The sequence below is a fragment of the Phaenicophaeus curvirostris genome, chromosome 4 (genome assembly GCF_032191515.1).
Source record: "Phaenicophaeus curvirostris isolate KB17595 chromosome 4, BPBGC_Pcur_1.0, whole genome shotgun sequence".
NCBI classification, from domain to species: domain Eukaryota; kingdom Metazoa; phylum Chordata; class Aves; order Cuculiformes; family Cuculidae; genus Phaenicophaeus; species Phaenicophaeus curvirostris.
In genome coordinates, this window is record NC_091395.1 from 16,661,230 (window position 1) to 16,684,791 (window position 23,562).

The 23,562-nt window shown below is 35.3% G+C and overlaps 1 protein-coding gene across 4 annotated transcripts in view; it reads right to left on the minus strand.

Moving 5' to 3' along the window:
* Positions 1 to 23,562, minus strand: part of LRBA (LPS responsive beige-like anchor protein) — a 401,088-nt gene that overhangs the window by 287,776 nt on the left and 89,750 nt on the right. For 3 of the 4 annotated variants that reach the window (XM_069855351.1, XM_069855355.1, XM_069855354.1), the window contains 4 exons: positions 16,801 to 16,934; positions 7,667 to 7,745; positions 7,275 to 7,408; positions 4,928 to 4,989 (listed from right to left, as the gene is read on the minus strand). In XM_069855351.1, the coding sequence (XP_069711452.1) occupies positions 4,928 to 4,989; positions 7,275 to 7,408; positions 7,667 to 7,745; positions 16,801 to 16,934 (409 nt within the window). The remainder of the gene's footprint in view (positions 1 to 4,927; positions 4,990 to 7,274; positions 7,409 to 7,666; positions 7,746 to 16,800; positions 16,935 to 23,562) is intronic. The other variant, XM_069855353.1, reaches the window with a different exon arrangement.

The following is a 23,562-nucleotide window of genomic DNA, read 5'->3' on the forward strand; positions in this document are numbered from 1 at the left end:
GATATTCTTTAAATAAGTAAGATTCCTTATCAGAGTACAAGATACAATGCAATAAGACACTGCTCATGCACAAGATGAATGCAGACTTCTTTATGAACAACAGACTCTGTTAGCAAAGTGATTCAGTAGTATTAGAAACAAGTATCACGCTAAAGGAAGGCCACAGAAAAGAGAAACTTCTGTAAACATCTCACCTTTTAACAAGTGAAAATTGCTTTGCTGAGTTGCATTAGACAAAGAAAAAAGAGAGCTGAAGATCTACGAGTTTGCTTATACAGGCAGTAGGATGAACTTTCATGGTGTAACTTTTCCTGCTTTAATACTATTAATCAGCTTCTGCTGTATTTTTAAAGATGCACATGCACTGCCTTGGATCATGCTCTTCTCTCCAAAAAATGTGAGCAACCTGATCCAGCTGGATGATTTTTAAGGTCCTTTCTGACCCAAGCCATTCTTTGATTTGAGAAAAGAACTCCACAAACTATCAGCACAGTGTATGACATTCAACTGTAATCATCTTGTATCGGGCCATAAGAACAGATGCTATCAGTACACACACACCAAAAAAAAATCTGGAGTATCAGAGTTTATGTTTCCCTCTTCCATCTCCCCATGAAAGATATACTCTATCAAGGTCCACTATAAACCTAATAGCTACAGCTACGTAGTTATATTGTAATATAACATATTAAAATTTCTAGAAGATAGAATACCTAGAGATTAAATGTATTAAAACATTGGTCTTGGTTTTATATACGCCATCAGCTATGAAGAATGTGCCTTTAATCCCTTTGAAACAAGGGACAGAAGAAGGAGGAAGATAGAAGCTTTCGTAACAGCATGCAAGGTGTATGTGCAGGTAGGGGTGGTGGAGGGGTCATACAAGTTGCTGCAGAGTTCGTTAAATTTTAATTGCAAAGTTTAAATTTAAAAAGGTTGGGTTGCATTCCACCAATGTTAGAAAATTATACAGGAGCTGAACAGTATTTGAGTCAGTTACTGTAAAGTTATTCCATGGTCTAGAAAATTCAGATTCAGTACAAAAAAGCTCTTAAGTCAAAGACAGACCTGACAAGAACCACATAATTACTTCCCTTCCACATGTTCCACTGACAATTCCACTGATATCCTAAGGAAAAAAAGCATTTTTCAAGTGCTGCAAATTCTGTAAATCTGAAGGTATCGAGGAAAATTATGGAAACTATTTCACCTACTTTTGTACCTTTTCATCCTGGAGCTACAATAATAGAACAAACGCTTCATGTATGTGAGCAGCAATTCTATGTCTTTAACACCTTCATGAGAGAGTATGGAAGATCACAGGTTTTCCTATTTAGTCAGGTATTTAAGAAAAAACATCTGACAAATGAAACGAAGCACAGTGGCACAGTTGTTTATCCATAAAACATGCATTCAATTCATACATGCGCCTTTGCATTTTAGGCATAGAGTGAAAGTCCTTTTAGACGAAAATGCTTTATTCAGGGGTGAAATCGGAGTTCCCCCACGCAGAAGCTTTGTCTCACAATAGCATATGAGGACCTTTAACAACCTGATGTCATTCATTTAAAAGGGATAACAGACACAGGACTTCTCTCTTTTGGCTGGTTTAATTACTCCGACAGGATGCCATGCCAGACTAGATGGTGCTTCTAGGTTCACTGTACTGTATGCATTTCTGATAAATGGGAAAAGAATAGATGACCTGGCAGAAGGCTCAGACAATAACATGTGATTTACAGGACATGAATGCAGCTACTATAAGATTTATCTGACAGCCCTCTCCGATAGTGGACTGTTGAGCATCCGATGGAATGATTTCTAGTCTGGAAAGTCTGCTACTGAGTAGCCATACACATTATTTATTTATTAGATGTTTTGGGTTGAAACCATTTTTAAATGATGCACTTCACAATGCTCAGCCATAAATTTAGTTTTAAACCTTAGAAGGGAGGTAGTGTTATTGGAATGTGTGTCAGACTGAATTAGGATGAGCAACACAACGCTTTTATAAAGTGGCCTTGAATGCAACGCTGATTCTTTCAAAAATGATATTAACGTCAAATAAGCAGGAACACTTTGCAGTAATATTAAATGAAGGATTTCTTTATGTTTTGATAGATTTATATAAATGTAAGTATACACAGAGACATGTCTCAAAAGTAGTATGTCTATCAAACCCCACAACTGGTTTTGTCTTAGAAAAAGCCTTTTACCTGTATCTCAAACCACCTGTTTCTGTTCTTGCTGCGTGATAAATATAAAACAATATATCAACATATAAAAGCAAAAGCAAAACTAAAACACAAAAGCAATGGTCTTTTTTCATTTGACTAAATTATAAACTTCGAACAAGAGAAGAAATTAACTAAGTGTCATAAACAGTTTCACAGAATGGTACACTTCACCTGGGAAAGAGCTTTATTTTCAGTTTCATTAAAAAAATACTTCTGAGATATTATTCTTATTCCATTTTGCCTTTCTGAGACAGAAAACATATTTCACCTACAAATCTAAATAAACATCAGAAAAATTTCACAACTTGCAGAAAAACATTCCAAGTGCTTAGATCACATATACAGTGTCTAAAAAAAATCAGAAAGAAGCTAGCATAAACAATGTTAAAGATATTAATCAGAGCAATCTTTCAATTTCATAAAATGATGGGTGACAAATTTGTGAAGTTTTAAATCAAATTTGCAGATACTTACTTTGTAACTATGCCACATTATTTATGTGATTAAAAACTAGTTTTTGACCTGATCTTTTGATCTTTGGCACTTCATCCTCTCCATCTCCTCTTAAACATTAATTAAAATTTTAGCAAAAGGATATCACTTCACTTCCTACCCTATCTTGAGGAGAAGAAAAAAAAAGGGAAAAAAAAGGAAAAAAAAAAAGGAAAAATCAATCAAGCTCAACCCCATCTCCTCCCAGTATCTGTAAAATGTCGGCTTGAAATTCAATTTCATATCTCTCAAGCTTTCATGTAGCAAAAGACAGTTCACTTCTTAACAAAATAAATCACTTCTGTGATTGCCATGCTGACCTCTCTGAATTAGGAAAATTCAAAGTGAAAAATGTAATTATCACCCCAGAACAATCTGTACACATCTGGAGCTAATTTCAGATTCATCTTGCACATCATTTTTCATATTCTGCCAAAAATTACAGCTCCTATGTAACTTTAAAAAGACTTCGAGGTCTTTGTGACTTTATTGGTTTATTTCTACTATTTTCAAGACTCTGCAACCACCACTGCTAAGCAATCACAACATCCTCAATTTGATTAGATTAGCATAAAGTGGCATTGTGACACATATGACAAATAGATGCATTAGAGCATGTCATTTATTCCTTATCCTTTCCACTTGCCCAAACCAAACAAGTGACATACAGTACAGAGCACGACATGATTTTAAAGAAAGATTAGATTATCCAACCAAAAAAGAAGGAAAGGTCAACCACTAATTATTGATACAAGCAGCATGGATACCAAAAATTAATTCTTAAAATGGTAATACAAATCTGTCAGGCATATATTTGATACTCAGATTAGATTTACTCTAACATATTAATCACTGAACAGAAAAACTTGTACATAGATTTCTTGGTAGCAAAGTTTCTTTTCCAATTCAAATCAGCAGCAAATTCTTATTCTGTAAGACATGAACAATGTCCACTTCCAGTATCACCATACATAACACAACCATCTCTAAACTCCAAAAATTTCATAAGGAATATTAAATTCCTCTCAGGGTAAAAAATACACTGTATTTCCTGAGAAAGATGGAAAACAAGATGAGCAAAGTTCTAGATACAGTCATTAATAATAAGCTCACTAGAAAACATAACTACTCTTCACTAGTTCATTGTAAAATCTATTAGGTGTAATCTCCAGAAGTAATTGTTCTTATTGCACTTCATTGACAATGCAGACTATCGATTTTTCACACCTTCTATGATTCTTTCATTTGTATTCATGAAATGTCTATCAGCACACTCTAAATAAATTTGGCAATATAGGCACTAAAACGAATAAATCGATGTGAAGAAACATTAATTTTGCATTATCCTTATTCGTCAGGCAAGCAAGCCATAAGGATTGTAAATGAAGGTCAAAGGTTTTGAAATGGGTCAGAACCCTTGACCTCTAGACCAATACCATTCCCATTAAAAAAAGGCTATTTTAAAGTTTTAAGTAGGGGAATTTACTACCAGAAAGGTATCGTTTTTAAGGCACCAAAAGAAAGGCTCAATAACAACAGTCTTCCATTTAATTATAAAAAAGAATGCAAGAAACTCAAAGAGAAAATCCAACTAATATAGCATACACAATTTTAAGAAACTTCCTTAGGCTCTGGCTCTTTTCTAACCATAGAAACACGCAATTCTCAGGTTCTTAACTATCTAAAATCACTTTGCCTTTAGGAATGCAGAATGCCCCAAACTGCTGACAACCAGGGTTGCTTTCTTAAATTTTTGTCAGATTCTTAGTACTTGTCAAATCAATTAGGAATGACAGGGTTTCAAAAGTATTTATCACTCATTTCATAACCTTTACACAATAGGAAAAATTCTATTCATCCCAGAGGATTCAGCATGCCAACATGCAGAAATCAATCTGTTTCTATAACCTTAATATTTTATTGATCCTATTTCATCCTACCAGAATTACTCAGGCACACCACCCTCAAGGTTATGTAAATGCTCAATAGTAAGGTAAAGTAACACTTCAGTATATTATCTCTGCAACTGAATAGACACAATTACTATGTCTTTTTTTAATCAGAAGTCTTGCACATAATCTCTTTACCTATTACATACAACCTTAAATTTAAAGTCAAATTTGAAGTAAAATTTTAACTGTAAAATCCATTGTGCTCAAAGATAGTAATTTCTGATGATAGTGTAACTTAAACCTCACCTGAGAGCAAAGAAGCATCACTAGCTCCACAACTGAGCTGCTTGATTTCATGCACACAAGACCTACCAAAAGGAAAAAATGGTATAGATAAATGAATGATTATATACACCAGCTGTTAACGCAAACTATTTTGAAGTGCAATAGAGTAGAAACATCTTGACAATCAAAAGAAAGCTGAAATTCTCACACCACTTCCAGTTCAATTTTGTACTTTAGTAGTACAAAATAGGTGTGTGTATATGAGAGGAAGACCATAAATTCCACGCTTCAAATCTGAAGATGCAGCTAATAGTAATACATTACTTCCATTATTCACAGTTTCATAAATGTTTGTATGGCAAAACGATTAGAAGTGTGGTTAACATATGTTATATTAATCCACTGTATCTACATTTTGCTATTTCTTGAAGGATTGGGTCATTATATATGCAGAGCAGGGAAACGGCTTTATGACCTTTGCTTTCTCCATTGCGCGTTCTCCTTTCAGCCTCCAGCTATCAATCAAGTTTCCATTTTGTTTCATGGCAGCAGACATCCCAAACACTCTTATTAGTACTTTGACCCTTAACCCCACACTAAACCTAAGCAGAAGTGCAAGCAGTAACCTATTGTATATTCTCAATTGTTTACAAACTAATTTGACTATTATTATTATTTGTATTTCCATTTTGGTTTGAGTGTCTATAACTTGGTTTTAGACCTAAAAATTGGGTTTGAGTGTTTATTTTTGCCTAGACAGTTCATACATGTCACAATATCTTTCCTGCTTTTTTGGTCATCCTGTCTATGAAAAGCCTCTGTGTATGTAATCTATACTACAGGCAAAATAATTTGAAACCAGAGTACCTTTTCTTTATCTTCAGATAAGAAAGAAGTAAGTAAACAGGATATTTACCTCCCTGGCAAATAAACCTTTTAAAAAAGAACCCCTCTTTCCTTTTATTCTTATTAAATGAATCAAATAAATACATTCACAAGGCAGCTTCCATTAAATTTTTTATCAGCTAAAGTCATGCCCACATGTATAATCAAATGTAGAATCCCATCATTTTCAGTCTTCTAGAATACAATTTATATGCTTCTTCCTGCCACTTCTTCTTACCCCAAAAGGTGGGCAACCTAAATTCCTACAATAACTTTAATTTCAGTGAAGTTTAATGAATTCTCTATTTCGGTATCAGCAGTTTTCAGTAAAAAACTTGTCCAGCATTTGATACCCTATCTATGTTTTTGACAATGTTAACTGTATTCAGCACCATACGCAAGATGTCCTAATCCATGAAACAAGTAGTTTCCAAAATCTTCTTTTAAAAGAATCCTAATTCCCAGGGAAGCAACTAGGTCTGTTAGTAGAAATGCAGTTCGAGTGAAAGCAATCAGCTATGAGCTTCTAACTTGGGAGTGCTTCATTACTGGCAGCTGCAACAAGCTCAGGCTCCGATTCAGTTAATTGCTTTAATTGTATAACAATTACAATTTTCACTCTAAAAATCAGTGGGAAAAGCAATTTATATTATATAACCAAATTAGGAGAAAACTAAAAAACTTGTGGTTGTTACTAAATTCACAGTTTTAAAATAAACATATTTTTTTAAATTGAGGACATTAGCGTCTGAATTGCAGAACTGAGCCTCATTTTTAAAAAAGAGAGAAATCCACCAGTACAAAGAAAACTCAGCCATCTCATGTTCATTTTAAGCCAACACCATGAAAAGCCTTGATCATTGCTGTGCACCTGAATCTTCATCTTCTAAGAAATACCAGAGAACTCTTGTCAATTCTGACAACTTATCCCTCTTACCTCTATGACTGCCTTCCTATTAAAAATCAAAAAGACAGAAGCAGATTCACACGCAAGAAGTACATCATAACAAGTTCTGCTGACATAGTTCCCAAGAAGCCTTCTTTTACAATATCGCAGTAAAAATGCAATGGTTTTGAACTGTACTTATACTTAACTACACTCTCTATCTTAGCTGGTATTGAAATGTTGACCCTGACACTACATTTTCTTTTTAATGCTCACAAAACATATTTCATACACCAGCTTCTATGGGACAATTCCCTGGAAGAGCTGGAAGACTACAGAGAAGACAGCAGTAGTTGATCTGCATAGTGAGACAGAGAAAACTAAGTTGAGATGGAGGCAAAGATGAGTTGGCAATGGCAATGACCTTAGAACACCAAAATCTGAAGGAACAGGAGGCAGTGAAATCCAGTGGACAAAATTGTGTGGGAAGAAAGCTTCTTTTTCTATTGGCAGAGCCAATAGAAAAAAAACATAGAAATTTTGAGTCTCCAAAGTAAAACAAAGCACACACTAGAAGAACTTTAAATGAAAACTTACTTGTACCTTCTATCAGCAACTCCTGCCCATGGCTGCCCAATAGAGTCCGAGAAAGAAAAGGAGCAAAATCCACAAAAATCTCTCTCAGAAGTGGGGCAGCTTTTTCCAAAGCATGCTCAAGCCTGTCTGTAATACTAGTAGAGAGATAAATGTGATTAATAAAAAAAGATGCTGAAATTTTGTAGAAAGGAGTACGCGTTTTTGCAATGGTTAAGTGAAGCACATGTAGAAGAAGGAATCAATAATCTGACACTCATTCTTCCAAACCTTCATTGGGCATTGAACATCAGCAAAACAACATTCTTAAGTAATAAGGAATCAGAATTATCAACTGTAATATCAAAAATGTGAGCCACAGCACAGCTGTTCATATGTTTGATTGAAGAAGTTACCTCATATTTGAAGCAGCATCTTCAGGCACTGAAGAAACTGTAGGGACAGATGGCAATTTTGAATTAGATGATCCCCTTCCTACAAGAGAAAGTAATAAATAAGTGAACTATATAAGAGAACATGCCAAGGGTTAGACAACTGGACGAGAAACTGAAGCCTCAAACACAACTTCTGAGAAACCATGGGTTTCAAATATGTGTGAGGACTAGTTAAACTCTTCCACCTCCTTGTACCTCAAACTTTTTTTTGCTGTAAGACTCCTGTTTACTTACACGCATATTCGCCAGGTATGCCATGGCAGGCTTTTTAAATTGTGCTCTACCCCAAACAGATATTATTCAAGGAAGTCTTGCCATTTGATTTGTGAGAGATGTCAAACTACACTGCAGTGATCCCTTCTGGCCTTATAAGCCCCTTAACAACCTTAAGCAGTGAATACAAATGATGTCGTACACCCTCAATGCTCCGGTAGTGTACTAATAAATACTAGAATAACCAATATGTACTCAAACAAAGCTAAATGGTAACATTTTAAAGCACCCCTTTTGGTTACTGGAAATGCTCATCCAATTTCAAGTAACTTGTACAGAAAATTATTTTTTGTCTAAAATTAAAACATTTTTGTGTCAAAATAAAGCAGAACACAAAATGAGTGGGTATTTTCAACTGCCTGGCTTAAATTTTTGCAACACTGGAGCTCTGACAAAGACAGCTATGATAAAATTCTCCATTGCACTGCCAGCATCATTAGCAAGATGGTAATGGTATAACCTCATTTATGAGTTATTAACTTTGCCACATCAGTTATTCAAAGGTTGATAGGGAAGACTGGGTCATTTATGTATCCCACGCTCACCAAAAAAAAAAAAAAAGCAATTGTGTAATGTCAAATTGACAATACATGGCTCTCATCAGCAGAGTAGGAATCTCTAAATACTAAATTCTGCTGTTCAGTATATAAAGAGAAATACAACCTCCATGCTGCAGTACAGATTGGTGTTAGCAATGATGAAGAGGGGATAAGAAAGACAGCTAGAGATTTCACAGATATTTGCTGCCAGGATAGGAATGGTGACTCACAAATCTCACACTGCATTCCAAACTGCAGAGAAGAATGAATCTTAGTAGACAGATTTCTGCACATTTCGCAAGAGCGTGACTGCTTCTAGTCCATCTGCAAACCTATCTCTTTCCAACCTCAAACCCCGTCCTAATTCTCTTACCTCTCACCTCACCAGTTTTAGATTCTTATGCTGCTGGAAAGAGGGGAAGCCAAAAAGAAAATTTAAAAAAAAAAAGCATGAAAGAAAACTTAATCATTTCAGTTCTTACATGTACCTTAGCAAAGAAATGACCTGTCTTAGAACCGTAACTATAGAAAAATTCCTAATCAGACCTCTTACTGAGCTTGAGTGAGCTCAGTCAAGTGCAATATGTCTGGAAAGAAGTGGCTGAGATCTTGAAGGTACCTACCAAAATGTATCAACTGCAACTTTTCAAAGTCTTTCTACTTGACTGTAGTGGAATAGATTTGTAAAAAGATGGCAAGGACAGATCCTGGAGATAAGTTTATTTTTCCTGTCAAATCTCAAACTTCTGCTCCAAAACACTGGCACACAGAGCTTCCCAGAAATATTGGAGGGTTGGGTTTTTTTTTTTCCCTATCTGGGGAAAATGCCCTCTCTAATCTTGCTTAAAAACGCAGCATGGAAACCAGTAAATTAAACTAATACAACAAAAGTTTTGATTTTTTTTTTGTTGTTTTGTTTTTCATAGTTAGGAAGTAGCTTTATGAACACTTACGCACTTATGCTTTTCATAAACTCACCATGAAGCTCTTATTTTGACCTTTCTATGGGATAATAAAGTCAGAAAGAAATTTTGAGTGCACCGTATAAGATGAAGGACAAAAAAAAGTGGGGAAACAAAGCTTTAGATGAAAGCAAGGTAGAATCTGAATCTTCTAGGCATTGTTTCCAAAAAAAAGCCAAATCAAAGATATATTTCTGAAAATTTCAATGGTGATGGCTCATTTCCATAAATATTTTCAATGTTTTCATGGCTGTAATTCCACTTCTTTAAGATGTAATTTACATAATCAAAGCACCAGAAAGAATTTTGGATACTCACAAAGTAAACACAGTCAAATGATGTGCTGAAAATTATAATAGGGCCTCCTGTACTGAAAAGCAAAAAGAAGCCCACAGAAGGCAACAAGCCATAGAATTCAGCAGTTCCAAAGACTCCAGTTGTTTGTTGGATACTTAACAGCCACAGCCATTCTTTTTCCTGCTTTTTCTTTCATTTTTTTTTTACACATATACGTTTATCCTGAAATATGCACAATACCGCAATACTGATGGACTAAGAACTTGAAGCAGTTATTTCATTTTCACGATAACCTTTATATTTATATATTTATACTAAAATTCCCTGTTTTCTCCCTAAAAAGCCCAACATTCTCATTAAGCAAATCCCTCTAACTTGAAAATATTCTTAAATCCACATGCCCAGCAGTGCACTTAACCACATACACTGTCATAAAGGGAAATCATCACACTGATCTGGGTAGTTCAACAGAAAGCAAAACTGAAATGGCAACCAAAGTCTTCAAAATAAGGAGGTCCTCTCAACATGCAGAATGCCTTGTTATATAAATGGCTGCATGCTTTTTACTACACACAAAATCTGACCAGTAATGCACTAATTATTGGGTATGTTAGAAGGTCAATAGTATCTACAATTAAAATCCCACTATACTAAATGACAACAAAATCAAGGATCCCTTTACCAGTAAAAAAATTAAGACTTCAACAGTACAGTAGAATGCCTTTTACAATTAAATCGGATTAAAATAATTCAATGTAATAGTTAGGCCACAAGCAAAATAACTAAAGGAAAAATTAAAAAATCCAAGGGAAACATCTGCAGGGACAATGAAATGGCATAATAGCCATTATAAGGCTAATAGAGAGACACATTCAAATTGGAGTAAGTTGGGGTTTTTGTTGTTTATTTTGTTTTATGGGATGAGTTGGGTTTTGGTATTTTGTTTGTTTGTTTGGCTTTTGTTTAGTTTTCTGTTTTTACACTCAAAAAATATGTCACGTGCATTTTTGGCACTGGCAAAAATGGTTAGAGTAGGAGGTAAATCACTGACAACACAGACAGGACAAATTATTTTCTTCTAGAAATCAAAACAAATTGTGCATAATAGATTAGGTATAAATGTAAAACTATTAAATTTTAAGTTAAAATCAACTTTCAATAGAGACATAACATAAAAAGCACTGATACTCTCACAACAAAAGAAGGCAGGCACCTATACAAAACGATACTCTTTTTGAAGATTATGTAAGGATATTTATGGCCTGAACTTCTTCAGGCTTATCATCACCTAAATCCACATTCCAAACTCTTTCACTAAAAGGGGAGAATCTCAGATTTACCACAGCTCAGAATTTCAGGGATTTTTTTTTAGATAGCATTATGCATAGTGATTCTTGCATTCAAATTTTGTTCTATGGAAATAGTTTGTTACTTTAACTCAATAGTGGCTTTTTATTCTACCGTTTTTTCTGCTGCTAGTAAAAAAAAATAAAATACTTCAGTAGCATATTTTCATCCACAACACACATGTGGGTAAGTGCAGTAGCTACTTCAAACATGTGGAACTAAACTGACTTATCTCTTCCTTATCCTTTCACTGATAAACTGGCTCCTTCAAACTGTCAGTTTTACAGACATTTGCAAGAACATAAAAGAAAATGCAAATAGATCATCTGTCTAGCACCCTTAGAGTGAAACTTTATTGTTTATTCAAGGTCCCCAAGGGTCTAAACAAATAATGTCTCCAGCAATAAAATACTGTTAAAGAAAATCCCTGTGCAATATCCTTATGCTTTTGCATATACACTTACAAAATATGCTGGGCCACATGCAAGCAGCATATGATACCCTGGCGGGATGGGGATGAGTTAAAAAAAAAAAAAAAATAAAACAACCACAGCTGAATTAAATACCTATAGCTCTTAATTTTGTACAACAGACCTACCATACATAAATAGACTGATGCCCTTTTTGAAAGGAGTATTTGGTAAAATAATGAGCTCATTCAAAAATACCGTTCCAACGCTGGAAATGTACAGTGGAAGACTACCATGAAAGGTTTTACAAGCTAATACAAGGGATCTGTTACATGAACACATCTGTAGGTTAAAGCAAAACAGATTTCATGGAACAACAGCACACTCTCTAATGAGAAGTTGCTTCATATAATTTTTATACTGAAGCAGTATTAAACTGTTTCCATAGCATATCATTAGCATTAGAGATTTTTAAAGTGTCGTTCTGGTTTGGTAACCAGCCTTCTACTGCCGCCACTGTAAAGTTGGAATTCTCTTGGAAATAGTTACAATAATCCACTCATTTTCTCAAACTACCTCTGCACTTGTGGTAACTCACTTCACAGTCGTTTTCTTACTTGAGCTTGTCTCCCGCTAACTTATTTTATTGTGAGACTTCAAGGTTATTTTCACCTATGTACAAAAGTCAACAAACACCATTCATCTTAGCAAAACAAGCCAACTGCGGGAGAAAATTTACATTTTCCTATATGTAGGACTAGAATTCAGGAGTCACAACTCCTATATTATCTCCTGTTACTGCTTACCCAAGCATTCTCCTCCTCTTTCACCTCAGCCTTTGACATGGCCTTGTTTATGACTTAACGCTTTGGGGAACAGCTCATGTCTCTACTCAAGAGAAGCAGAAATCCTCCTGGCGGCTCCGTGTGTCTGAGAGACACAACAAGTGAAACTCAAAGAATTTGAAGTAAGAGGGGGAGGAGGCAGGCAACAGAAATTGAGTGGAATGTCTCAGCATTTTATACACCAAGCGTGTCAGTAAGGACAAGATGCAATTCATTCCTGCTTCCCACATACTTTTCATACTCTATATTTGAACAAACTGAATACTCAAAGTCTCAAAACTGCATTCTTCAGAGTGAAGCACTAATAAAACACAGGTGAAATCCTTCAAGTACATAAATAGAGAAACTCAGAGCATTAGAGAAAGCAGTGGGAGCACAAACTGCAAAATAGCTCAAAAAAGCCAATACCGCTTCAGAACATTCCAACTGTAACTGAAACACTTTAAAGGAAAACTAATTGACAAATAAAAATACAAGCATTCCATCAGCATATTCACAATAGATTAGACAACTCCCCTGAGTTCTGCCAATCCAAACATCAGTCCTGCCTTTCCAATTGCCCTTCCTGGACACAGCATGTGTAAATTCTCCGCATCAAATCTCACACTCTGCTGATGAGCTAGTCCAAGGAAGAAACAACTCGAGTAAATTCCTCCTCCTTAGATTATTGCTTGTAAATATGCTTTTTTGCTCAATACCACCCTCTGTAAGAGACAAATGATTGGCTCAACGTGGGCCGTGAAGGGGCTTTATTTTCTCTAGTCACTTCCAAGATAGTTCAACAATTGGAGCAGCAATATCAGCAGATGAACAACCCTAAACTCAGCCATCAGCAACATACTGACAGGCAAGTTTAGACCACAAGGGGCACATTTGTATTCAGGAAAGGATTTCTGTGCTGTGAAATACTCTGTAGCTTGAATTAGTATAGGTAAAGAAACTTCTCCTGTGAAAAGGCCAGGCTGTTGGAGGTCAAAACATGTTTTCACCCTCTTTCGGAGTATCAGAGGAACAGAGTGAACTTAGATGGTTATCTTTCCAAGTTGTCAACACTTTGTATTTGGTAGGCCAGGACATGTCACATGCACTTGATATGAGCTTAGGACAATCTCAAGGGTCAAATATCTGAGATACTCACAGACCTCAAGCTACAGGCAAGATGCTAACTTCAGAAAGAAACATTGTGAAGGAGGTCGATGAATTCTCAGTACATGCAAGCAGCAATGGCGGCACCTGGAACCACACAGACTGACTAATATTTCAACACAACTCCTACCTTGACCAAGCAATGCTGACAGCACATTTATAGGTGGAAGATGCTCACACATGATATAAAACTTATTCCCATATTATGCTTATGTACACATTGCAGCTAAAACACTATCCCTTGCTGTTTCATCTCATTTCGATGTCTGTATTCCCATTTTGATGTCTGTATCCCCAATTCACGTTTGTTTTGGAGTAGATGGACTTGAGTCTCCACAGTAAAGCAGTACATGTTATTATATTAAGATTCTGTTTCCTTGTCGATTTTTAAGACATATGAAACACACATACAAAAATAACTTTAAAAAAATTCTTTGACTTCAGGAAAAGCAGCTGAAATGTATTTTAAAATGCAGAAGTGATGACTAACAAATAGCCTTCATATAAAAAGTTTAAAAGTCCAAAATTTAAATTCACTATATAAAATCCTAGTCTCAGCACTTTTACAAAAAGGATTTGGGGATTTTTCTTAATTATAAAAGCAAACAGACTTACTATTGAATCTTAGCTGAATAAAATGATAACAACGTATTGATTCTCTACTGCATGAAAACAAAAATTAGTGAAAGAATGTGTCATTTGAACTCAGGGAAAATTATATATATTATATTTTGGTTATATAGGAAGCTCATTTATTGCTACTTGTATCCTCAAATAAAAAATTAAAGGCTTTATACAGACCATTATTTCAAACTTAAATGTGTGCAATTTACTGTAAACATAACTGTAAACCACTCCAACTCTGCAAAATTTTTGTTTCTGTGCCATTATTTTACTCAGGAAAAAAGGAACACTCTCACGTTTTAATCTCTTTAAGGCGTGACATCATTTATCCCTTTACTTTTTCTTTTAATTAATTAGACTGCCAGTCTAAACATGTCTACTATTTTTAATCCTGATTAGTTTCTTTTTATGCATATCAGTTTAGATTACGTGTCCAATTTTTGCCAAAACTCCCAGACATGCTGGAAGTCACACAGTTACAAACTACATCAGTATTGTTTATTGTCTGGATTTCTTATAAATTCTACAGGCACAGGAGCACTTATTTTTTCTTCTATATGTTCTTAAAAGAATGACTAAATATGAAAATCAGTGTTCATTTGTAATTTTTCTATCAAAAGCAAATGAATACCAACTTCAGAAATTTTAATAATTAAGCCCACATTTAACCTGCATGAACCAGTAGAAGTTAAGGTAAGAAGTTAACAAAGTAGCAGTTACTTTAACCAGTTTCAATGTAGGCAAAGTTTTATTATTCTAATAATACATTAGCTGCTGAGAGTAAATCCTTCCCAAAGAATTGTGAAATGTTTAAAGTCAGCAAATTGTCCTAGTCCAAACTAGCATAGTTCTACCTCCTGCAATTTCAATAATAAAATGGATTCTTCCTTTTGCAAAGAATAATAACTAGATTTCAATAGTTTCTCTTTTCATTTATTGGGCTGGAAAAAAACTATTTTTTGTTTTCCCAAGAAATGCAATGAGCAGTTGAAGATGGCAACAAATATCTTCCAGATACATGAGTACTAGAGGCCATTACAACGGGTTACATCTTTTTCCTCAGATTTTGCAATTTGGATGCAAGATCATAAAAACAGGAAGCAAGAAACTCAAACACTGAAAATAAAAGAAAAACCAATAACCAGGCATAGGTTGAGATTTCCTTAAGATGCAACTCAGTTCTAAGTTTTGACATTAAACTTTATCGGCACAAACAACTGAGATCCTACACAGCCTTGTGACTCAAACACGGCTAAGTAGAAAAGCACGTCTTTGACACAGCATATAAGATTAAACATCATTTATCTCATACAGAACAACCAAAGAGACTAAGGGTTCAAAGGACCACTTGCTTATAACAACCTACTCAATTTTGTCCTCACAGAAAAAAACTGTCCAAAGTAATTAGTTCAGTATCAACATTAAATGTGACCTCAGGCTAAAGGTATTGGTAACACTTGTATATAATTTTCAGTCCTACTCACACTAATGGATCCTTGGACAAACAATCTATGGTTTATAAATAAGCTAATATCTTCCATAACAAAAAAATCTGTAACAAGTCTTTAAAACACACTGTATAAATACAAGTTAATATAGTATGCCTGCTTTACAAAAAATGTTAGAAATCTTGAAATTACAACAAACGTTGCTCAGACATTTGCGTTTGTTTTGCCATATGAAGGCAAAAGGAAAACCCCCAAAAGTTTAGCGAAGTATTTTGGTTTTGTTTTTTTTAATACAACAAACTTCAGTGAATGTTATTTACAAACAGATTATTTTTTTACATTAGTGTAGTTACAGCATTAAAACTAATAATGATAAAATTACCTGGGGGGATAAGGGGATAAACTCTCAGAAAATACCAAAAAGTTAAATGCTTGTATTCATAAACTTATATAACGTCATTGACAACAGTTTATCCTAGAGTCACATCTATTTTCCTGGAAAGTATCCAATACTGGTCTTTGTTAGAGGCACAGATTCCAGGCCTGCAAGCCATTATGTGAGGGCATGTGACAAAGATACAGACAAAGTAGTATACAGGATATAAAGGGCTCAAAGGTCCTTTTCTCTTACTTGAAAACTTCAGACAGGTTATATCACATATACCCAAGAAATTAAAAACAAAAATATATAAACATAAATAAATATATAAAAATATCTAAGTATATACACTTAAACTTTATTTTTATGTATATTATATATATTTATTTATGCTTATATATGTACATATTTTATATATCCTTATATATATTTATATAGAGATATAATAATATATAAAAATATGTATATGTATAAACACAGAAGTATAAATAAAATAGTAAAACACCATCTTCCCAGGTAATGGGTACATTTCTCCCTAAGAAAACACAACTAGCAATAAGTATCGACAGTCTTAGTATAAGCAAGACTTATCTACAGACAGATAATATATACACACACACACACACTAATCAGTATCACAACATAAGACAATTAATGACAACGTCTGGAAAACAATTTTTCTCATCTACTGTGTTTTGACATATGGATAACTATTGAAAAACATCTCACCTTCACATAACACAGAACAAAAACATGTTCATTGGTATCCAGAGAAGCAAGAGAAGAAGGGCTGAGATTTAAGTTGTTTAATCTACCCTTACTCACCAGGAGATTCTCCTGACAAATCAAGAGCTTGAGCCGAATCTAAAGAAGAAACCACACTGACAGCATTTGTAGGAATACCCATAGCAGCTGTAGAAGAAGAAACGGTTGATTTCTTCGGTGGTACGACGACACTCCTAGGTGAAGACAAAATTTAGCAAATAAGCCTGTATGAAGGTTCTCACACCACGATCCTTGTCTACACATCTAGCATATGCACTTCCATGTCCTGCAGAAGTACCATTCCTTTCCTATTTTCTTTTTCCACCATCTTTGGCAATCTACCGTAACCTAAAGGACACTTCACTCCTGCTTAGTTTTTATGTCACGCTTTAATGTCTCATCCAATTCCATAAAAAACAAGCACAGAGTTAGAAGATCAGCAGGATAAGTGACCTGCAAGTAGGTTTTACTTTCATCTTAGCTTCCCCAAGATTTGGTTTTAAATTTGGGAAACTATTTAGAAAAGATATCACAGTATTTAAAATGAAAACATTAAGGTCAATTATCAACACTGAAGGTTGCCTTGACAGGATACTACTTCTGATATTCTAATGCAGAACAGAAGACTAATCAAATGACATACTATAGCTAAAAACATCCTAACACATATCTGCATGCACAGACTAACATTCACACACCTTAAAAATACAGCTAAGGCATCAATTTAAATATATCTTGTCAAACAAGTTCTACTTATATAACAAATCAAAACATTCTTTGGAGTTGAAGAGAGAATTTCCATCTTTCATGCAAGTAAGTGTCAGGCCTTACAGTCAGCATTAAGGATTCCATAAGAGGAAAAGATGCAAAGTGACAAGGTAGGCACAGAGATTTATCTCACATTACGAAGACATCTATTTATGCTATACCAATTTCAATTAAATTGTAGTACTTTATCCCAAATACCTAAAAGGCCTTGTTAAGCACACATTAAAGGCATTTTTAATTGCAAGATAGCTCCATAAACATGCAAAAATCCAGCTAATGAGGTAAAGAGTACAGCTGATATATAATGCACTCCCACAGCAGCGCTTACTTTTAATTACCTGGTGTTAACCGTAAGCTGAAAGTCTTCAACATTCAATTTATTTAATTATGCCTTTTGTTGACAGTACTATAACTACACACTGAAAGTATTCCCTTAATAGCTTTAAAATATTCATTTTCTAAATAAAGCAACTTAAAAACTTGACCCAAATTCAGGTGTAATAACAACCAAAGAAGTTTTGTCTCCTAAAATAGTTCATGCTACAATGGGAGAAAGGACTGCATTTGAATCCCTTCATCAGACCAAAGGATGCCACAGAAGCTAGACCACGTCATTGATTAAATCAACCCTCCTTAATGGCAGGAGTAGGCAAGCACCATACTTGGAGGCAGTACATGTCATACCATTATATGGGTGACTGCTAATGTTAACTATACACCAAAAAAATAGAAGCAGCAACACCTGAGCCCCAAGTCAAGACACTGAGCCTAAACGATGAATTTTGCTCATACCATCATGGCAGCTTCCCTGAAACATGAACAATGCAATAAAAACATTCATATATTTAGACTGTCTTCTAAATTATAGCCACATTATCAATTAATTTTGTACCACTTGCACATAAGAAGGGGTTCTCTTACTCCAGATTCTGTGACCTTCACTGTCTGGAAGCTGTCACTACTATTCTGTAACACACATTCAAATACATGGAACAGGCTGGAAAATTATTACAATTTTACTGGGTACGAGATGCACCTATACATAGTAAAGTTTTGGACATTTCTCCAACATTCGCGATCCAGCACTGAAGCCCAGGTGTGTTCCTTTACAGATTTTAAGTTCTTATACTGTATAGCTATCCAATTCAAGAAAGACTGGTCAATAATATTTAACTTAAATCACACAGACTTATTAAAAAGACTTGGAATTCATAATACTTCTATTCATAGGTTCTCTATGAGATCTCAAGGGCATGAGCTGGAAATATTTCTTTGCACACTCACTAAGTTACAAAAACAATTATCCATCTGCTGTTAACTAAGACACACACAACTGTATTGGATGCAAGACAATATGGGAGGATGTTTAGTGACAAATTTTGGCGCACATATAGATGACAATTGTGCACATATAGGTAGTGTCTGTTCAAAATGCATCGCTCATGCAATTAATTTTAAACTGGAAAACATAAGATTACCTTCAAGGTCAAAACAAATCTTCCAGAGACGTTTCCAGGGCTTAAACTCAATCTGAATTCTCTCAAAACATCAGAATGACTGTGTCTTCCAAATGCCCCTAAACGCAACTGATCCTACTCTTGGACTCTACTAGAAGCCCATGGAACGATATTTTAAGTCTTAAAGGGCAAGCCAGACGCACGCCTTAAAAAAAATATACATAAGTGGCTGAATTTCATCTAATCCTCCTTTCAGATGAAAATACAGAAACGAACATCCTGAAAGAATCAAGAAGGAATTTTAGAACAGGAGTGATTTTTAGCACTACTACAATAAGCCCCTCACAGGGCAAGTAACAGTACAGGAACTGCATGGGAGCAAGGACACCCCTGTGCAGATGGAGCTGTTACCTTAACACTGCTTACATGCAGCTGACAGTGAGTGGAGACAAAAGAAACCCCAGCTACAAGCGTCTTCCATTTTCTGCGCTGTTTCTGACACAACACTATATATTACCATTCCTTCCTGTAAACTTCTACTGACCTTCACTGTGCTTAACTGTAGTTGCACTGAGGGAGTAGTTTCAGCAAGTTGTCAGACTCTAGCTACCCAAGGAGAGGTGCATTCAAGCAAAGGGATTAGACTTTCTCCCACCCTGGGCAGCAACAGACAGCAGTAAATGACTACAATAGTCCCCCTTTTGCCTTTTAGGATCTTTTGTAAGCCTTCTCACTTTCAAATCTGCAGAAGTCTGGGAAAACAAACACAGCTGCTACTCTCATCTTCAGTAACTTACTTGCCATGAGGTACATGAAAAAGGAATTAGAGTCTAACAGTTCCACTTTAATTTTCATTATCTAGCAATGGCACTCATACTTGGATCACTAGCACAAGGAATATGGCACTAATACACAGCTGCAAAGGAGAGCTGTTAGGAGGTTTGTTTGGTTTTTTTTAATTACCTAATATCATTCTTTCTGCTTTCATTCAAGGAATAAAAATGAATAAATACAGGTTTCTGGCTTCAAAACACAGAAGAATGTATGCTGCCTCATAAACACTACAGTCACCACGTGCTTTGAGCAAGAAACAGACTCTCACAAAGTGCTCTGAGAAACTTAGGTTATCATATCCCACTGAAAAAGAAGTTTTAGTTTTTAGCAACAAAAATAATAAAACCCTTACTTAATAAATTTAAAAATAATCCCTGCATTTAAAGGTCATGTCAGATCTTGGTCCCCCCACTACAAGCCTGTTTAAGGATTCAGAGTGTAGATGATGCAGCACAGCCAAAGACTTCTGCTGTGCTCCGTGACTATCCAGTATGATAAAAGGTAACAGTATAGGGCATGGAGAAATTGCTGCTTCACATTAAAAAAATCTGAACCTTGGAAGAAAGTGGAGGCTTTGAAAAAATCACCATAAAGCTGTTTTCTAGCTTAAGACTTGTTCCGAGCATAATTTATTTTAGATAGTCATCTTCAACAGTCAACTGAAATTATTCTGAATTTTCCAGTGAAAATAAAATAAACAGTATTTCTGGTGAGGAAAGAAGGTCCCTTTTCCTGACTGCTGTGTCAATCTGAAGTGCATGGCCAAAAGCAGCACTGGATACTGTCCAAAAACATGATGTAAAGAAACCCGAAACCTTGAACGTACTTACTTTCTGTCCTCTGGTCAGTTGCCACAACTTTCTGATTCAAAAAATCCTTAAAGCAGTTGAACAGCAACAAACCAGAAGATTTGAGTAATTCCTTTATAGCTACGCTGCATTGCTATTGCTGCAGTATTTGCAGCGTAATGTTTACTCCTATGCACATCTTTCCTATCAAGCGTGCAACTAGACAGTGTTATAGATGCAGGTCTTGTTTTAGGAGCTTCCATTATCAGGCCTTCTTCAAGGTATGGAAGTACGGCTCAGTAATCACATACAGATTCATATTTACCATATACTGGAAAGCAAATTAAGACATTTGAAGCATAAACATTTGCCATGGTTCTTCATTTACAAGCTGAAACACCTTCATTTTTCTCCTTATGTAGCAATATGAAATTTTCTCTGAAAATTTAGATGGAAGGAGAACGATGTTCAAACAGAAATATTTGCCATTAACCATCAATATTCCTCTGTGTTTTTCTCTCATAAGATTACGTAAATGCTAATATAAGTAAAATCAAGGCAGCTGGCAGAAAGAATGTATAAGGCAGTAGAAAAATCAAGATTAAATATTGTAGTAAATAAACTGTATGGAAAACATGGAGTGCTTTGCACATTATTAAATCAGGTAAATTTATCAGAAGTGTCTTAAAAATTAATGTGCTTTCGACTTATCTCAAGTAATGTGGCAGTTGCTTTTAAAGAGTACACAGATAATGCAGTCCTTTTTTGTAACTAGACTGATAAGTATTTCTTAAAAAGTTAAATACTGCTACACATGTGAATAAAATATTCATAAGTAAGTGGCCTTATAGTATATTTCCTTGGATCTACAAAAATAATCATAAAACATCTGTAATCATGCATTAATTTCATCAGAACAACGTACATTAAGCAACCTCACACATGGGTAGAGATGCATCACATGGAAGAAAATTGTCCACACATTTTAATCCTTAGAATTCACATTATCACACCATTTCAATTAACACTACACTTGGGGCTTACATTTGTATATTGTAACAACCAGTATCACAATATTCAGAAACTGGAGAAATAAAATAAAGTAGGAAAACTGCACAAAAAATATTCTTGAGGAGTATTTCAAGCAGACCTCAAGCATTGTGGTAAAAATGGTAGTTTAGTTGCCTCATTTACATAACTGTATTAGATGTTTGCCTTTTTTAATTTAAAATCAAGTATTTAAGGTTTAAAGTGGGAATTTACAACACATGAACCGATAAACGTAGGTCAGGCATAGTGAGAACTAGCCACTATAAATACATCTTAGCCAGAAGGTCAGCGTGTTATTAGTCCCAATTATGCTGAAGTGTAAGAAGCCTTCGTGTTGCAGACAATTATTCACTGCTGAATGAGCACAGACCACTGAGCTGAACACTGACTTCCATCACAGACAAAGGCTTACACAATAATGATCTCTTCTGCCAAATTCCATAAGGATCTACTTATTGAAAGCTTTCTTGGTTTCAGATCACCAATTCTTCTATTTCAATACAAAGATACAAAATACTTAAAAATATGTCCTAAATTTTTAGTATATTTCCCTAAATCTTTTTTTTTTTGAAGTTGGCAAGTCTGCAATTAATTTTAAATACATTTCAAGTTACAAATTTTCCTTGGGTGTGAGTCAAGTACTCCTACTACAACATGGGCCAGGCCAAACTGATGACCTCACTATAATTTTAAAAATAATGTTGTAATTCCTCTTGACATGCAGGAATTCATACAGTTTTAATTGCCAGCATTCCATTTTTTAGCACCGAACAGCAACACAAGTAACAGTTTGGCTGTTTCCCTATGGGATAATGGCTTTAGTTCAAAATCAAAAGAAGGTAGTTTTGTTCCAGGCTACCAGAATGATGCCCACTGCAGGGCTCCCATGCAACGAGCAAAAGACCCATAAAGAGGATCAGAGACTTAATTTTACCTCTGCTTTGTGAGCCAGAAAACCAGCCTGCCATATCAGTGTCATTCTACAGACTCTGTTGTCTGTTTGCAGATAATACCCATTCTCTTATGTTCCCCCTTCAAATACCCAAAAAGAAAGGAAGAAGAAGAGAGTCTCAAAACCATAGGAGATCAGAGAGACGAGGGAAAAGAGATAATAGAAAGAACACAAACAATTCTGCAAGAGAACTTTAAAACCATATTGGCAGAGAGAAGACTTCAAACAGTTTCTCTCCTCAGCCTCTGCAGAATGCAAATTGTTGGTGTGCCGTAAGAGCCAAGTTGCTCATCACAGAATATGTGCCTTGATCTCCAGATCCCCCCTTCTCATATTCTCCCTCTATCTGTACCTGTAAGTCTTAATCTAGTCAATGATGAGTTTATTCTTTTTACATTTGAGGCCCAAATCAATGAAGCAAAAAAGGTATTCATTCCATATAAAAGAAGGACTTTGATTAAATTTAACGGTGATACCACAACCAGCCACTACAAAGGTACAGGCTCACTACCGACTGACAAAATGCACACAGGCTGAGGCACACTAAGCAGCTTATAGATGATGTTCCAAAAAGATAAACAAGCTTATTAACATATATGTTCTGTAAGTTACAGCTGAGCTGCAGATTTAAGCTCTATGATACAAGGCCATGATTTAACAGCCTATATTCCTCTGAACCCTCAGCATCAGTTTCCTACGATGACATGGTTATTGAATGTTTCCACAAAAAGCAGTAGAAGCCAGGGGAGACCAAGGTTTTACTTTAAGTTGCACAGTAAAAATGGTGAGTGATAAGTTACGGGTTTTATTAGACTAACTGAAGAGAAATGCAATCTCTTTTTTTTTTTATCCTAAGCTTTGGTTATTTTTATTTCTGTTTTATTTAAATTTGCTTGCATTAGACGTCCCTCCCCCCACCCATTTTCTACAAGGTTGCTGTTTCAGGACACACTGAAAACGGAACATTAATTCA